Source organism: Pseudopodoces humilis, chromosome 11 (genome assembly GCF_049639895.1).
Source record: "Pseudopodoces humilis isolate 2021_Gansu_Grassland_sample_001 chromosome 11, ASM4963989v1, whole genome shotgun sequence".
Lineage (NCBI taxonomy): Eukaryota > Metazoa > Chordata > Aves > Passeriformes > Paridae > Pseudopodoces > Pseudopodoces humilis.
In genome coordinates this window covers 1,516,369-1,531,456 of record NC_142210.1, presented here as the reverse complement: position 1 = coordinate 1,531,456, position 15,088 = coordinate 1,516,369, and the positions used below count along the sequence as shown (strand labels likewise).

Below are 15,088 nucleotides of genomic sequence, written 5' to 3'. Positions count from 1 at the left end.
AGCACACACAAGCTGTGCTCTCCTCCTGCTCCCCTGACCAGCTGCAGGGAAGGTGACCAAGGGTGGCACAGTCCCTCACAAGGTTCCACTGTGCACTCAGCATATATACTCAGATTATATACAGCTTGTGCTTCTGTACTCAAACTTGTCTGCCCTGTAACTGCTCTGTCCTTGTGAACTGGTTCTTCAGCTGCCCCAAATTTGTTTTGCCATGACTTTCTGTCAATAAGAAAAGCTGTTTCCATAACACTTCTATTTCATGCTTTGGTGTTAATCCTGACATTCTTTACCTAAATCCAAATATGCATTGCTTTTACAATTTTAAAGGAAAAATACTTATCTTGGATCTTAAATGCCTAATTGCATCTGACTAAACAAGGCCGCCTTAAAATAGACCCCAGGGGGAATGCAATGGTTGACTTGTTAAATACCAAATTAAAACAAAACCCTGAAGAAATGAAGGGGTGGCAGTCAATGATGTTACAGTTGCATAGAGACTGATAGTAAGAGGCCCGCAGCAAAAAGAGGGAACCTGGCTCACACAGAGAGTGGGATACGATACTGCAGAAACTGATTTGTATTTGCAAATAAAATTTAAGAGACAAGTGTGTGTATATTCTGTAGTTGGAAGACTATTCATTAAATAATATGAAAGAAAGTGAAGGAGAAAGTAATTATGATGACAAAAAAGAACGCAAAACACTACTGTAATTTTTCTTTAGCTCCCTGAAGACTGCAGGTCTTTGTGTTTCAATGCATGAGCTACTGTTTGGCATGTTTCCTGAACCACTTTGTCTATTCATTTCTTGCTAATGTGAAAGTGCTCAGACTCCCTGGAAAGGCAGCTTTGTTGGAAACCTTTCATTATCAAGGATTAGCTGTTTGGTAAACCTGTGTTCCCTTTAACAGTTTGACGGGAAGTGGCGACTAATGAAGGGCTCATTGTGGTGGTGCTGTGAGTGTGGGACTGGAGGCTGTTTTATTGCTCAACTCACAAACCAGGGTTCTTTGTGCTCCCAAGGACTGAAGGGAAACTGAGTCATGCCCTTTGATTCTGCTGAAAACATGTGGTGAAAAATATGCTCTTCTTTCTTGGTGCTCTTGCCTTGTTTGTGGTCTAAAGGCTTTATGCATCTGGGAATTTTGTTGGTATGTTACAGAATTGTGTGTAGGTTTAAAAAGTCTTGTGTCAATGCCTAGGTACTGCTTACCTGAAACTTCTCTATAAAATACCCCTATTAAAAACTGAAATAATACAAACCACTAAGTGCCTTTATCACCTCATAGTGTAGTTGAAAAGCTTTTTAAAGAACCAAATCTGACATCCTCATCCCACCTCTAGTCAGGTAGAAGACATGGCAGGCAAATATAGGATTTACATCTTCACTGATAAAATTCCATATGTGTTTTACATCTCAAAAGAGATTTATTGAAATCCTTTATGAAAGTAATGGACTAGAAATCCATTGTCTATGAAAAATGCCCAAGTACAACTTAAATCATGAAGAAATACTACTGAAAATCATCATCAGAATCTGTGATGTCAAACAGGATTTTATCTCTACAATAAATCTTTCTCACTGAAACTCCCACACTGCTCATAACCCCAAGGATGCCCAGTGCCTGCAAATGCAAAGGAGCAAAGAAAGGCAGCTCTGTAAACCACACAGGCAAGAAAACAAAGCCCTGCCCACAGCCCCAGCCAGGCTCCTTGTCTTTGGGGAGGTGAGTGTGGAAGCCCCCAGGGGACTGTTAAAGGTGCAGGGACTGGTCAGCACCAGTGCTGTTGGGTGGAGGGGCCAGGTCAGTGTGGAACTGCTCGTGTTCAGTTGAGAGAAGGCCCCAGGAACACGGAATTTGCTCTTCCCCTCGGTTAAAGCTAAGCAAGCCAAGTGCAGGGAGTGTCCCTGCTCATCCAGAACACAGAATACACAAGTGGTTTTTGCCAAGGGAAGCAGCTCTGGGTGGCTATCATTACCTCTGGCTGTGCAGGAAGGGCAGTCAGGTAAGCCAGGGATATGTGTGTGTGTGTGTGATAGGAGGAGTCATGGAAGAGATAGTGATCCAAGGGAGAGTTTTGAACTCATTATCTGTCCTGTATTCAAAGGCTGCAAGAACACTAACTGTGCACATAAATGTGTGTGGTGGGAAGTGGCTGGAGAGTGGCCAACAATACAGAGGGTGCTGCAGCCCACATCCCACTGTCCCACTTCCCAAACTGTGTCTGACCCCTCAGCTCCACATGGCTCCACCCATCCAGTTGTATGGAGCTGTGTGAACAGGCTGTGTTACTTTTTACTGGTGATCATCAATAGTTTTTCACTGTAAGCATTTTTTGTCTCGATGCCAAAGTGGCTCCATACCATTCATAAAGAGAGGAGATGTGGTGCTCCTTTTATACATTTTTGGTGTAGGTATATAAGAGAGCTTTAGGACCCCAGTTCTCCGCACACTTCAGGGCTTTGTGGTGGTGCAGGGGCACAGGGCACCACCAGGACTCAGGACAGGAGCTGTGGTGCTGCTGGTGACTGATGACAGCAGTGCAAACCACACTCTCCATCTTCAAAACTAAACACTGACCTGCCTCTTTATTCTAGCAGTCTTTCTGTCCCCCAGTAAACACATACAGCATAATGCCCCATTTCTAAGATGCACCAATGATAAAAGACATACTAGAACCCTCCAACAGCCTGTCCCTTGGCAAGGCAGGAGGAAGACTGGATATGAGATTATTTTGACAGACAAAAATCTCATTCCTTGGGTAAAACTCTGGCCCAAGACTCTATCCCTGCTGCTGCAAAGCCACAGGCACTAAACCTGGTCCAGGTCTTGGCCCCAGCACTTCTCCAGGAGCACAGCACCTCTGGCAGCACCATGGTAGGTGCTCAGTGCATTCTGATGCACAATTCAATGCAACTGAGCATTCCCATACCCTTACCCCAGTTTACAATGCTCTCCCATCCACATTAGTTAACCAAGACTGGAGCCACATCCTGAGACAGGCCAACAGCATCACTTTTTTTTTCCCTTTTGTTTTGCACAGCAAAAACAAAGCACCCAGTTCCCACCAATCTCTTGGGTGTTTCTCCAGGGGAGTAGAGGAGCAGGGCAGACCCTGCCAGTGGGCTGCTCTGGCTGGCTCCACCCTGGGAGGGTGCACCAGGATTCATCCTGGTTCCAGCATGATGTGATGGTGAGCAGGGGACTTGGAGCAGGGGGATCCCACTGAAAGACCCCTTCTCACAGTGAGTCTGTGATTCCTCCTGCCATGCTGAGTGCCATTTGAGCCATCCCCTCACTGCTGGGTCTTTTCCTCTGTCTTGCTTGGTCTTGGCTCTTTCTTTGGGGGTGGCAGGAAGGAGGGGCAGGGAGATGTTGTTGGTGTTTTCTTCTCATGTTTCTAGTGGAGTGAAAGTAGAATCATAAAATGAGGAGACAGAAAATGATTTCATGCCCCACACACCCCGGCCCCTCAAATGTTTGTGTGCCAAGTTTGAGCCTATTGCTTGCTTACCTGTCCTTGCTGTCCTGAGTGCTCATCCCTTCACCTTGTGTGGCCATGACTTTTGCCTGCAGACCTGGCATGCCCCTGGACAGGGTTTCTATCCTTGTTTTTATCATTTCCTCTGCTGTGGATTGAGCTTCTGTGGTCTTTCTGAGACATGACCCCACAACCATCACCTGTGTGCAGAAGCTGGGGATTTGCTGGAGAGTGACTTGAGCATAGGGCACCTAGCATGGAAATGAAAGATGGAGATGAAATAGTACCGGCACGTAGTCAAACTCAGAGAGAAGACAGTAAGAAAAAATATCTACTTAATTATTATAGTAATTACAGCTAGACAGCCCCTTTCTAATTAACATGGAGACCTTACTTTAAGGTATTGCAAACATGATCCTGGTCAGTTTTAGAAGTACTGAACATAAATACAGCAAATATTTAAGTATCATGCTGAAACCCACTTGTCAGAAACCTGGTGACCACGTAAAGAGAGCTGCTGTGCTAAAGTGGTGTCAATCACTCTAGCTCAGCCTCGAGAAACTATCTTGCCTCTGGGCAGGGGGCATCTGCTCAGGGTTTGTTGATCCTAATTTGATCCTTCCTGGCTTAACTCACAAGTTAACACAACCAGCAGCAAGGTTTTCCTGCTTGGGGCTGCTCTGCAGAACCTTCCACCAGAGGGCAGCTGGGAAAAGGAATGTGATGGGCTTGCCTGGCTCAGGATGAGACAGCAGCTGATTCGATGCTAATTATTATGCTTGTAACTTCCTCCCTAACCAGATGCGATCCCCTTCAGCCATTTCCAATGGCATTATGCTTAGGGAATGCTTCCCACAATAAAAGCAAAGGCAGTGTTCTTTCCCAATTGCCCCAAGATCCATTCTCAGATGTAATCTGAGCTAGACACAGTACAATTAGTTATTTGTGCTCCTGAATTAGCAAAAGACTAAGCTTTAAAAATCCAATAATGCCTCTGAATGATGTGTTTGCAATCAGTTTATCCCTGAGCTCCATTAATTGCAGATCTGGTAGGCTTTGTGCAGTCCAAGGTGGGAAGAGCAGGGGAGTCAGCAACTTTTTACTCCTCTCTATGCACAGCATCTCCTCTCTGTGAATTATGTGAACCCACTTTGGAGCCACTTGTAGATATAAAAAAGTGGGGAGAAACTATTGTAGGATCACAAGTAAAAATTAGCGACAGCTACTTCCTGGTGTAGTCATACATGAAGAATATAGGGAATAAACAAAACTACTTGTGATAAGTACTTATTTTGCCTTTCCTTGTGATGAAAGACGCTACTCAGTTACGAGACTTGGTATCCATCTGCACTACCATATCCCACACTCCCTGTGGCCATGATGTGTGCTTTTGCTGTTACATGGTACAGATAATCACTGAAGACTGAAACAAAAGATTCAGTGTTTCTCAAACAGAGACAAGTAGCAGCTCTGGCCACCCCCTAATGACTAATCTCAGTCTAATTGTGTTTTTTTCTTTTCATACTTTCTCTTTTGCAGTTTCTTTCATTTAGTGTCCCTTTTATTTATACTGTTACTTTCTCTGGGGAGAGAGATTTGCTCCTCCATCTCATGTTAAGGCTGAATTCAGCTAAAGTCAATGAGATCTCTACTGCACTAATAGCAATTCTTACTGTGGAAGTGAATTGGACTTCAGAGAAGCTGGAGCTCGATGATGCTGGCAATTGAAATATTATTTCAAAGTTTTCATGTCTCACGTTGTAAATGGGAAGCTACACCACTGTATTCATCTGTCATAAAGACAACAAAAACCTCTTTGCTATGACAAATTCCTCTCTCTTCAGAGATACCATTGATGTTAAACCTGAATGTTACTTCCAAAGTTTTAATGAAGACCTTGCATTGAACCCAGAGGAGGGTATGTGCTCCCAGAGCTGAAGATATTCTGCCACTTGTAGCCTTCTTTGTAGCTTTTGACTGGGAGCTTGACACAGCTAAGAGGCTGATGCCCCTGAGTTTGTGTGACCAGTGCCTGATGATCAGGACAAACACAGGAGACAGCTGGCAGGAACATCATCTCCAGACAAGAATAGGTTGGAGACAGATGGATTTGGAAAGAGTGGGGGGATAGGAACCTAAAGGAAAGGCCAGTTAACCTCAAAGGCATGCAGAAGAAGGGAGGAACTGAGTTCCTGTCAGTTTACCAGACTGAGAAACAGCAGAAGATTCTTTCCTCCTAGAGATCCATAGTGGTACCCAAATGAGGCCGTGGGTTCTGCAATGGCTGCTGGCAGGGGAGCACAGGCTGTGCAGTTCCCCAGCAGCCTGCCCTCGGCTCTCCATGGACACAGAGCTCTTTTGGCACCTAACACAGTTGCTTGTTCCCTCTTCTTTGTAACCCAAAGACAATAATAACCTCAAATCTTAACTGAGTTTTGTCCATTCCTGCATTGAGTGAAGCATGGGATTTGTGAAAACTCATTTATGTTTTGTAGTTAAAGACTTTACTCAAAAACATAGTGTCACACAAGTCACCTTCATTCTGTTGATTCTTAGTGTTTGAGAGCCTCATTTTGCAATCAGAGTGAAGTTCTTTAACCCCATTTTTTTATGAAGGGTTTTCAGTTAAATTAAGACAGCTTTTTTTTCCCCCACCATGGGCAGGTGGACTGAAAGCAACTGTATGGATGACTCCTTGTTTTCTAAAGGTCAAACTGACTTTTAAAAATTTCTTCCTGTATCTCTGCACAGGATTGCCAAGAAAGTGCTGTAAGAAGGACTGCTGGAGAAACAGGAGAGAGTTCTTCTGAGAAGACACAGTGCTACTCTGAGGTGAGAGCCACTTCTCTTTGAGTTGGGATTGTGCTTTCATTCATGGTATAGTCAGAAGAGCCCTGCATAGTCAGAAGAGCCCTTTGCAAGGACTGTAATCATCTGTGTTCTAATAGTTTAAAGCAAATTCTGGCTTCTTGATGTGGGGATATTTGAGCACCACATGAAAATGTTCAGATAAAAATCTATTTCAACATGATCCATAAAAGCTTATGGATGATGATGATTTAAAAGCTGCCAGATGTCTTTAAAGAAATTTTAGAATGTCCTTCAGTGGAAAGCTAATTTTATAGCATAATTTTTCTATTAAGCTCTGACAATACAAAATGCACAAATGTAAGTTCACTCACTCCTTGTATGTATTATGATAATGAATTATGATAGATTTTAAATTATATGACAGTACAATAAATTTTATGTACAGCATAAGAAAAGTTAATTTATTGATTCATCTGAAGACAATGCAACCTAAAGGTGTTCAGCCCTTCCTAGGATTGTCTCCCACAAAAACTACAGCTGAAAAGCTCAAAGCAGCAAAATTGGGTTTTTTTCACGATTATGAGCTATGGGGAATCAGCTGAATTAGCTGTTGTTTGCCCCTGTCAAACTATGAGATTCTAGAACTGAATCCTTTTCTTCATATTAAATGGAATTGGATAATTCAGTGTTCACACCTTTCTGTGTAATTTGTGTGCCTCCACTGTCATAGGATGTAAGTGCCTTCCATTCTTTGTGTTTGCTGTTCCATTATAGCAATTGAGGGAGGCACAATTATCCTTGGGGAAAAGTTGAAGGGAGGTGCAACATTGATGATGCAGCTTGTCTCTGCTCTGTGCACATAATTGTTCTATTTAAAAGCTTGCTCCAGCTCTCCCATTTTGCTTCTTCTCTGTTTCTTATTTACTACATCTCTGTTCTTCCCAAAGACATAAAGTACCTCAGTTTCTGTATGTGTATCTTTCCTGCTTTCTCTAATTTGGCTTTTGTCTCTGCTGCCAAAAGTCTGGTGTATAAACTGGAGCAAAGTTTCCAAAGTTTTCCAAGTAAGTATACTTACTTTTGTAAGTATAAACTTACAAAAACATCTTATGTATTGTTCTTCTAATTTGAAATAAATGAACCTTCCATTCCAGCACACAAAATGTGGGACCATAAAAGCATCTGGCCAGGGAAGCTCCTTTCTGCCATGTTCCCTTCCAGCCCATGGAAGAGTTCACACTGTAGCTAAAACTGACTCATCTGAAAAGTCAAATTGCTCTGTCTGGGGAGGAGGAGGTTGAAGGGCTGTACCTGCACTTGTGTGCAGTTCTCTTGGGGAGTCTTGGGGGGAGACATGAGAAGTCCCATTTAGAACATAACTAAACATGAAAAAAATAAGCCTATTCACTGAATTCTGGGTAAGATTAAGAGGAAAGCTTGCCAGGCAGTGCTGCCAGTGGTCTGTTGGCCTGCTTATGGCCTTTCTTAGCAAGCACCAATTCAGTTATTAATATGCAGTCTCTTCATTTGAGTGAAATTTAAACAGCAATTTTCTCTGTCAGTTTAACACATGTGAATATTCTCCTAAACTCAAGAATTTTGTGGTGCAGATGTATAAATGTATCCCCTTTCCTGTGCTCTCCTCACGAGAACCAGAACATCAAACAACACCCAGGACATACTTACCTTTGAAAAGGCAGAATGGTAAAACTGGTTTCATAGAATTCCTGTCTGAGAGAATACCACTCTTCAAACATCCTGGATTTTAAATGTTTCTGCTGCTCCCTGGGAAAATAAGTAGTAAAACAAGCTAGTGTGGATGTGAAACCAGTTACAGGAGTTGCCTACATCTAAACAGTCTTAAAAATGTGGGGTTTTTTCACATAATGAAGTAATTTCTGTTTGCTTTTAACATGAGAGCTGATGATCCTTTCCTTTTGGGAAGGTGGAGCGAGGTTTGGGAAGGTGAGGGCCTCAGTATTTCAGTAATGAGCAGCTTCAGCTCTCTTCCTTTACCTGATCCAGAAGGTGCTGACTCCCAAGCAACTTTAGACCCTGCAAACAGCATTGAGGATCCCTTGAGCTCAGAGGGAATATTTACATTTCTGACATGTGGAGTGGAGAAGAACACTGTTTCTGGTGAAGGCTGCACATCATATTTACAACTTAAATATTTTATGAGTTTGAAAATAGACGTCCTAAAAGGAAACTGTGAAATGACAGATGAGATCACCAGCCACTTCACAGAGATTTAAGAGGTCCTGTTTCAAAATGTTGGATTAGGCCTACGGTCTTTACAGATCCTCTCTCCACAAAATGAAATTAGTTATTGATTCAAACCCACTATGGGCATTTATGGTTTAACAAAGTTAGTACTCATTGGAAATAATTGCTTTCATTTATGTTTAGGGATCCCTAAGCAAGCAAATTTTCCTGGAGTAATGCAGATTATCAGTGGAATTTATAGGAAAATTTGTGTTTCCTGAAATCATATTTCATGTCCTCATATATCTTTCACTGAATTGCAGGAAATTGAAGGAAAGGACTTCAGCAATAACTCAGAGATGAGACACATAGACTTATGTAATATAGAAAAATTGTGGAGAAAGATTGTTTTTCAATCCTACTTTTCCTAGTTGTTGTTCAAGTTGATGTTACCTACAAAACCTGGGATCCTTAGAAGAAGAAACACAAATATCATTACTTAAAATAAGAATTGCATGGAGTTTAAATGGAACCAAACCAATCTTGTGTGTGGTTTGAACTACTGGTAGAATAATAATAATCTATATAAAGAGCTGTGCTGCAGCTGCTGACATGAAAATGATCAGGGTATAAGAATGTGTAATACAGACAGCATTAACGTTGCCTTAATTAGAAGTTGCTTACTTGGAGATAGCATCTAAATGGAGATGGAGTTTCTTGAAGATTTAAAAAAAAAAGCAGATTTATGAAAGGAAATAGTTGTCCAAAGCTAAAATGCTTTATCTGAGGAAGGGTCCCAGGATTACATGATTGGAAGCTATTTAATTTAAAGACACAAATGTTCTTCTGTGCAGATGTAGGACTGTAGTCAATTAGAAAATCAGAAATCAATTTTCCCACTTTGAACTGGAAGTATCCAGAATCCTTTTAATCCTGAATGACTTAGATCAAATACATGAAAGACTTTATTTTCTAGTACACAGTGCTTCAGCACAATAGTTGGGAGAAGAGTATTAAGTATTATTATTTTAATAGTGTTGTCAAGACATGAAGCAACATACTACTTTCCTGGTCTGTCAACACTGTCCTAGGAAGTGTGAACTAAAGTGAACTTCTATTTGTAGGAAAGATTGTTGGGGTGAGATTTTCCTAGAAACCAGCACACAGCTCAGATGAGAAAAAAAAAAGTAATAAAATACTGTTAACATCAATTTGCAGTGAAGGCAAGATGGCAGATGGAGAACACAGCAAAAGGGAAGTTGGCTGCTTTCCACAACAGTCTACAGCTTTCACTGTCCTGGGGCTGTGCAACTGGTTTTTTGTGCATGGAGCAGATGGGATACAACAGGCTTCATCTTGTTTTCCTTGATGTTGTGACTCACCTGGGCTTTAGTATGTGTGATTTGGAGCCCATGGTTAAACAGCAAGGGCTGAGAGGACAGGAGGAATGAGACACCCTGTAAGTCAGTGGACAGTCCAGAGTGGTCTGGTCCATAGTTGAGAGCCTGAGAAAAACAGCTTTTCTAATTCTATATATTCCACAAGCACATGGCTGTTCCCTTGGGACCATTTTCAGTCTGTATCACACTTTGTAGGACAGAACTGGTTTTGTGGTGAGCCAAAGGGAGCATCTGGCAGGCTATAAAACTGGTAGCTAACCCTTAATGACTCAGAAGAAAGCTTTGTGGTGTCCTGCCTTGACTTACAGCTTGACTTACATAGACAATCAAGCTGGCTCTCAGTCCAATTACTAATGCCAGGCACACACAAACAACGCAAAGCTTGGGATGCAGTGACATCTTCCCAGTTTGAAACATTTCTATTTCTTACCTGAACTGTGCTTTTTGGGACAGCATTTTTCCTTATCCTGATCTGCCCTGCTTTTACTGTTGGTTGGAAAGGGATTTCTGCAGGTTACTTCTGCAAGACAGACCCGGTGCAGTGGACAGGAGATGATCAAAGCAGGTTTAGTGCTGACAGATGAACAAGCTTGAGCTTGCAAGTATTTAGAACTGCCTTGGTGCATAGGCAAAGGCAAACCAAAATATTCTCATTGTCTGATATACACACTGGGGAAAATTTTTGCCTATTATTGTAAAAATGTTTTAAACTATTCTACATGGATGATTTTTCTTTTTTTTACTTATGCCTTGAACTCTCAAAGGAATCTAAAATATTCAATAGCAGTGTTTCCAAAAGTAAAATGTGATGAATGCTCTACATTTGGCTCATTTTAGAACATAGATTTTCCAGATTTTCAGCTTGTTTTTGTAAGAAAAATAAAGAGTTGAGCCAGAGAGCTTCATCCTCCATTTTTTAAACTGGCATTTGTGCCTGGGTTCTTTGGGCTGTGCAGACAAAATATCCTGGCAAATGTGAGTTCATTCAAGTGCATAATGCTCTGCATCTCTGACTTTCTCAGTTGCTGAGATCATCCAGATCCACTTTTCCTCTCAGGAGGTGTGGTAATTAGTTTTACTCACCGTCAACTTCTCACAGATTTTCCACTTCTTGTTATGAAAAGGTTTCATAATGACAATGCAATTACTATAGCTACTTTGGGAAACCAAAACATGAAGGGTTTTGTAGGTTGAAAAACAAAATTAGTTTTGTAGTTTTTATTGTTTAAAACCTTTCCCTGGGTTACTGCAAGGACTCTGTTCTTGGAAAAGTTAAGACACTGTAAATGAAATTCTGTCGTGAATGAGTCTTAGGAGAACAATTTGTTGGTAAGTTTAGCAAATTACTGGGCTGGTTTTTTTCTCCTCTGCTATGCTGAAATCCACCATTATTGTAGAACTGCTTATCTCAAAGAACAGACATGGTTCTGATATCCCTTTTCAATTGTCTCTCACTATTTGCTGGGACATCCTGCCATTTGGGCCCTTCTGTACAGGATGTTCAGGGTGTTGAGAGCACAGCATAGCAGTTGACATTAATTGTATCTTACTCTGTCTTGCCACTGAAGAGTGAGCAAATAGTTGGAGTTCCACAGCACCCAGAAGAGAGAATAAATGTTTCTGGCCCTCTGGGTGTAGTAATTGTCCCCATTCAAGGTGGTGAGGAAAGCTTTAGAAGCTTTCAGGAGTTTGGGGGAGAGGTTAAAATTTGAGTAGCCAGGTTTGTAGCTGTATATATCCATTAATGAACATGGATCTCTGGCAATTGCAGATGCCTTGGGCAAGATTTTATCCTGCTCTTAAAGTCAGTGTGACAAGCCTGGGTGTTTGTCCTCTTGGTGTGTCACTTAACCGACGGCATATGTAAAAAATTACTTTCCAAAATACCTCAGATGCACGAGTCTGAAAAGATATTAGTGTCAATTGACACTAATTGAGCTCTTATGATCACCCAAACTGTTTCTGTTCACACAAGCTTGACAATACCAAACTGAAAGTAATAAAACTGTCCTAGGGAGGAAAGAGAGGAAGAGAGAAATTCCTGGTGGGATTGAAGATTAGCAGCATTACATGGTTATGATTAATCTCTTTCCATTCTACACATGTGAGGCTTGTTAATACTCCGAGTGCACATGGACTTTGGTAATCTCCAACCACATCACTGGAGCGGATGTACAAACACTTTAGGGCACAGCAGGCAGAAAATCAGCAGCAGAGATTCACCTCCAATAGCAGTTATTTTTCCCACTAAGAAATACATTGCAAGTGTGTGGTACTGCTCAGTGGCTACAGGTGAATTCTTAGGTATTAATGTAATAGATATCAGCTTCAGCATCAATTCTTAGACATCCAGCTAGTTCTGTGGAAGGGTGGAAACATGTATTGCTTGGTTTCTCTGTCAGTAGAACAAACTGCTGAGTTCTCTTTATTAAACAAACTGATTGCAAGGCAGAGTTTTAAAGATATCTGTGAAAAATCTACCTACTCAAAAGAGCTAAATCTATCTTGAAGTAAAAATCAGAAAAGCCAGGAAATAATCTGAATGGTATAATATTGCAGGAGGAACACATGCAAGAGGGCAGACACAGTGAATAAATATTGAAGTTAATCTAGGAAATGTATACTGTGATTTCTTTGAAGATTGGTGCCATATCAACAAAGCAGGAAAGCAAGCTGGTCATCAATCTCTGTTAAAGGAACACAGAGCACTATTATTTCTTTTGCCTGTATTCACAACACTTTGTGCTTACAGGCTCAAAGCTTTGATCTGCATTTATATTTTCACTGTAAAGTACAGCAATAGATGACAATAAGGTATTTGTCTCTGACTATGCAATATATTCTATGTTGTGTAGCTATTGTCTGTGTGTGCATGATCTAATTACTTGTGCTAGAAGTGAGAGCACACTAATGTATGTAAGTGTTGACACCTTGGTTGAAAATATACTGGTTAACAAGAACAGCATTTATATGTTAATCAAAGGAATAACTGTACCAAAAGTACAAGTACTTCAGATTTTTTTTCTCAGTTTTGAAGTATTTCTTGACTGAAGAACTGACCCCATCTTGAATAACTAACCGTGTGCTGTCACCCACTCAGGAGGAAAGCTCTAGACTTTCTCAGCCCACAATGATCAGCTGTGGGATCTCATCAGAGAGACAGCAGTTTGTGGGAATTTCTCTCTCCTGTGTGCACTGTCTATTCCTGGAATGGTTGCCAAAGTGCTTTTCCTACAGACAAACCTCTCCATAAGTACTCTGTCTCTGCCTCACTTATTAAACTTTCTGGATTAGAGATCTAATTGAGCCTTTGAAATAGTAACATTGTCCTAGCCAGAATATATCAGCTAATAAGAGAATATTGTCTAATTCCCTGTCTTATCGAATCTGCCTCTTTCTTTGATCAATTTCAGAACAGTCTGGCCCTCAAAACAGGACAAGGACTCTGATCTGAAAGCAATCTTTTAGCAGCCTTGATATTGTCTTGGTTTTCAGCCTCCCATCACACTGATGATACCCACTGCTGGTTTATGTCTCTGTGTCCCTGTACCTGATGCCACGACATTTGACATTGCAGTGTTATCACTTCTCCTGTGTCACTCTCACCTTCCTGTGGGTGCCAGCACTTCCTCTGTACCTGGGGGGGATGCAAAGACACAAAAATGGATTTTATGTCCAGTGTAGGGTAGATTTGGGGTGATGGCTGGGATTCTCCTTTGTATGACAGTAATACTTCCATGCAGGCAGAGAAGGTTTTGATGGCATGCTTGAATCTGCTGTAACAGTTAGAACTCTGAGACAGTTGTCATGAGCTCCTGAATAACTCTGAGATTAAAAATACTGGAACTGTTTCATAATGCCCTGTCATTTTCATCACTTTCATGTGACAAATATCCCTTTGCTATTCACCTGGCTGGGAGATTCTGGAGAACAGTGGGTGGAGAAGCCACTTATGCTGCTTCTTACTAGCTGACTACCAGCAGGACTTCTCTCCAGGCACAGGAAAAAATCACAGAAGCCTACTTCTACACTGCATTTATCTTTCCATTTGTTTGACTTGTTCAGAGGGTATTTAGGGCAGAATTATAGTTTGGGATCTCAGTATTTCTACTCTGGACTTCCTCTGATCTCAGTCAATTCTTCTAGAAAATATGTCTGGAATTCATTTCACTGGCTTTATTAGGGTCAAACTCAACTCTTGACCAGTGGCTCATTTTATCTCTTCTGCAAAGGATTTTTAAATGCATGTGAATAAGATATTTTCTAAACCCATGGTAAGAGCTCCCAATTGGACTAGACTAAGAGGTATCTATCTCTGTGTTACCTCTGCTATGTTTAGAAAAGAACTTCAGAGATCTAACCAGCTCTGAATTAACTTTGCAAGATTCGTGGCAAGACTCCTGGGTCTCACAGCCTGGGCTCAGTCTTGAGTGGAAGTATTGAACTTCAGTAAAACCATCTTCATCTGCCTATGGGCAGGGTTTGGCCTGAGGAGGCAGAGACAGCAGAGTCCTCCTTGTGGCAGCACCAGCAACTCCCCATACATGCTTTGACAGAACAAATTCCACTCAGGCTTTGATCCGTGACTTCTTTTATTGTTTTTCTTCAGAAGTTTATAATTTAAACCCACTCTTGAACTGTCCTATGATTTAGAGCATTGTCTGAGGAGTTCTGAGTTAGTAGCTTATGGCCATAAGAAATGGGATTTTCTTGGGCAATGGTGGCTGGTGTTGGCATCCAGGGATTTCTGGTTTAGCAGGACGAATGTTCATCCAGCTGAGAGCTGAGGCTGTGGTAAAGCACAGAAATAGCTGTCTCAGCTCCCAAAAGCTCAGTTCTCCATTACAAGCCCAGAATCTCTTACCTTCTATGAAGACAGCAAACTTAAATGCTTTGATTACAGGAGGGAAATTCAGAGGGATTTGAAGAGTCCTTGAACCAACATGTTAAGCTGCATCAAGAGGTGTATTTTTATGATAATGGTAATCAAATGAACTGCCTGAGGGAAAATAAGCAATTACAGTGGAGATGAAAGTGTCTGCCATGATCCTTCAGAAATAAGAATACCTGTTTGGTCACTTAAATCATCATGTGAAGATGCTTAGTGGTGGCTGCTTGCAGCATGTCCCTTCTGCCCAGGTCAGGGTGGCAGCTTAAAGTTTTCACTCTTGGAGCTTTTGATTTCAGATTG

The 15,088-nt window shown here is 41.4% G+C and overlaps 1 protein-coding gene across 1 annotated transcript in view; it reads left to right on the top strand.

Moving 5' to 3' along the window:
• ARHGEF4 (Rho guanine nucleotide exchange factor 4) overlaps nt 1–15,088 on the top strand; it is a 214,277-nt gene that overhangs the window by 23,112 nt on the left and 176,077 nt on the right. The window contains exon 3 of the mRNA XM_088060802.1: nt 6,233–6,313. Within this exon, the coding sequence (XP_087916928.1) occupies nt 6,233–6,313 (81 nt within the window). The remainder of the gene's footprint in view (nt 1–6,232; nt 6,314–15,088) is intronic.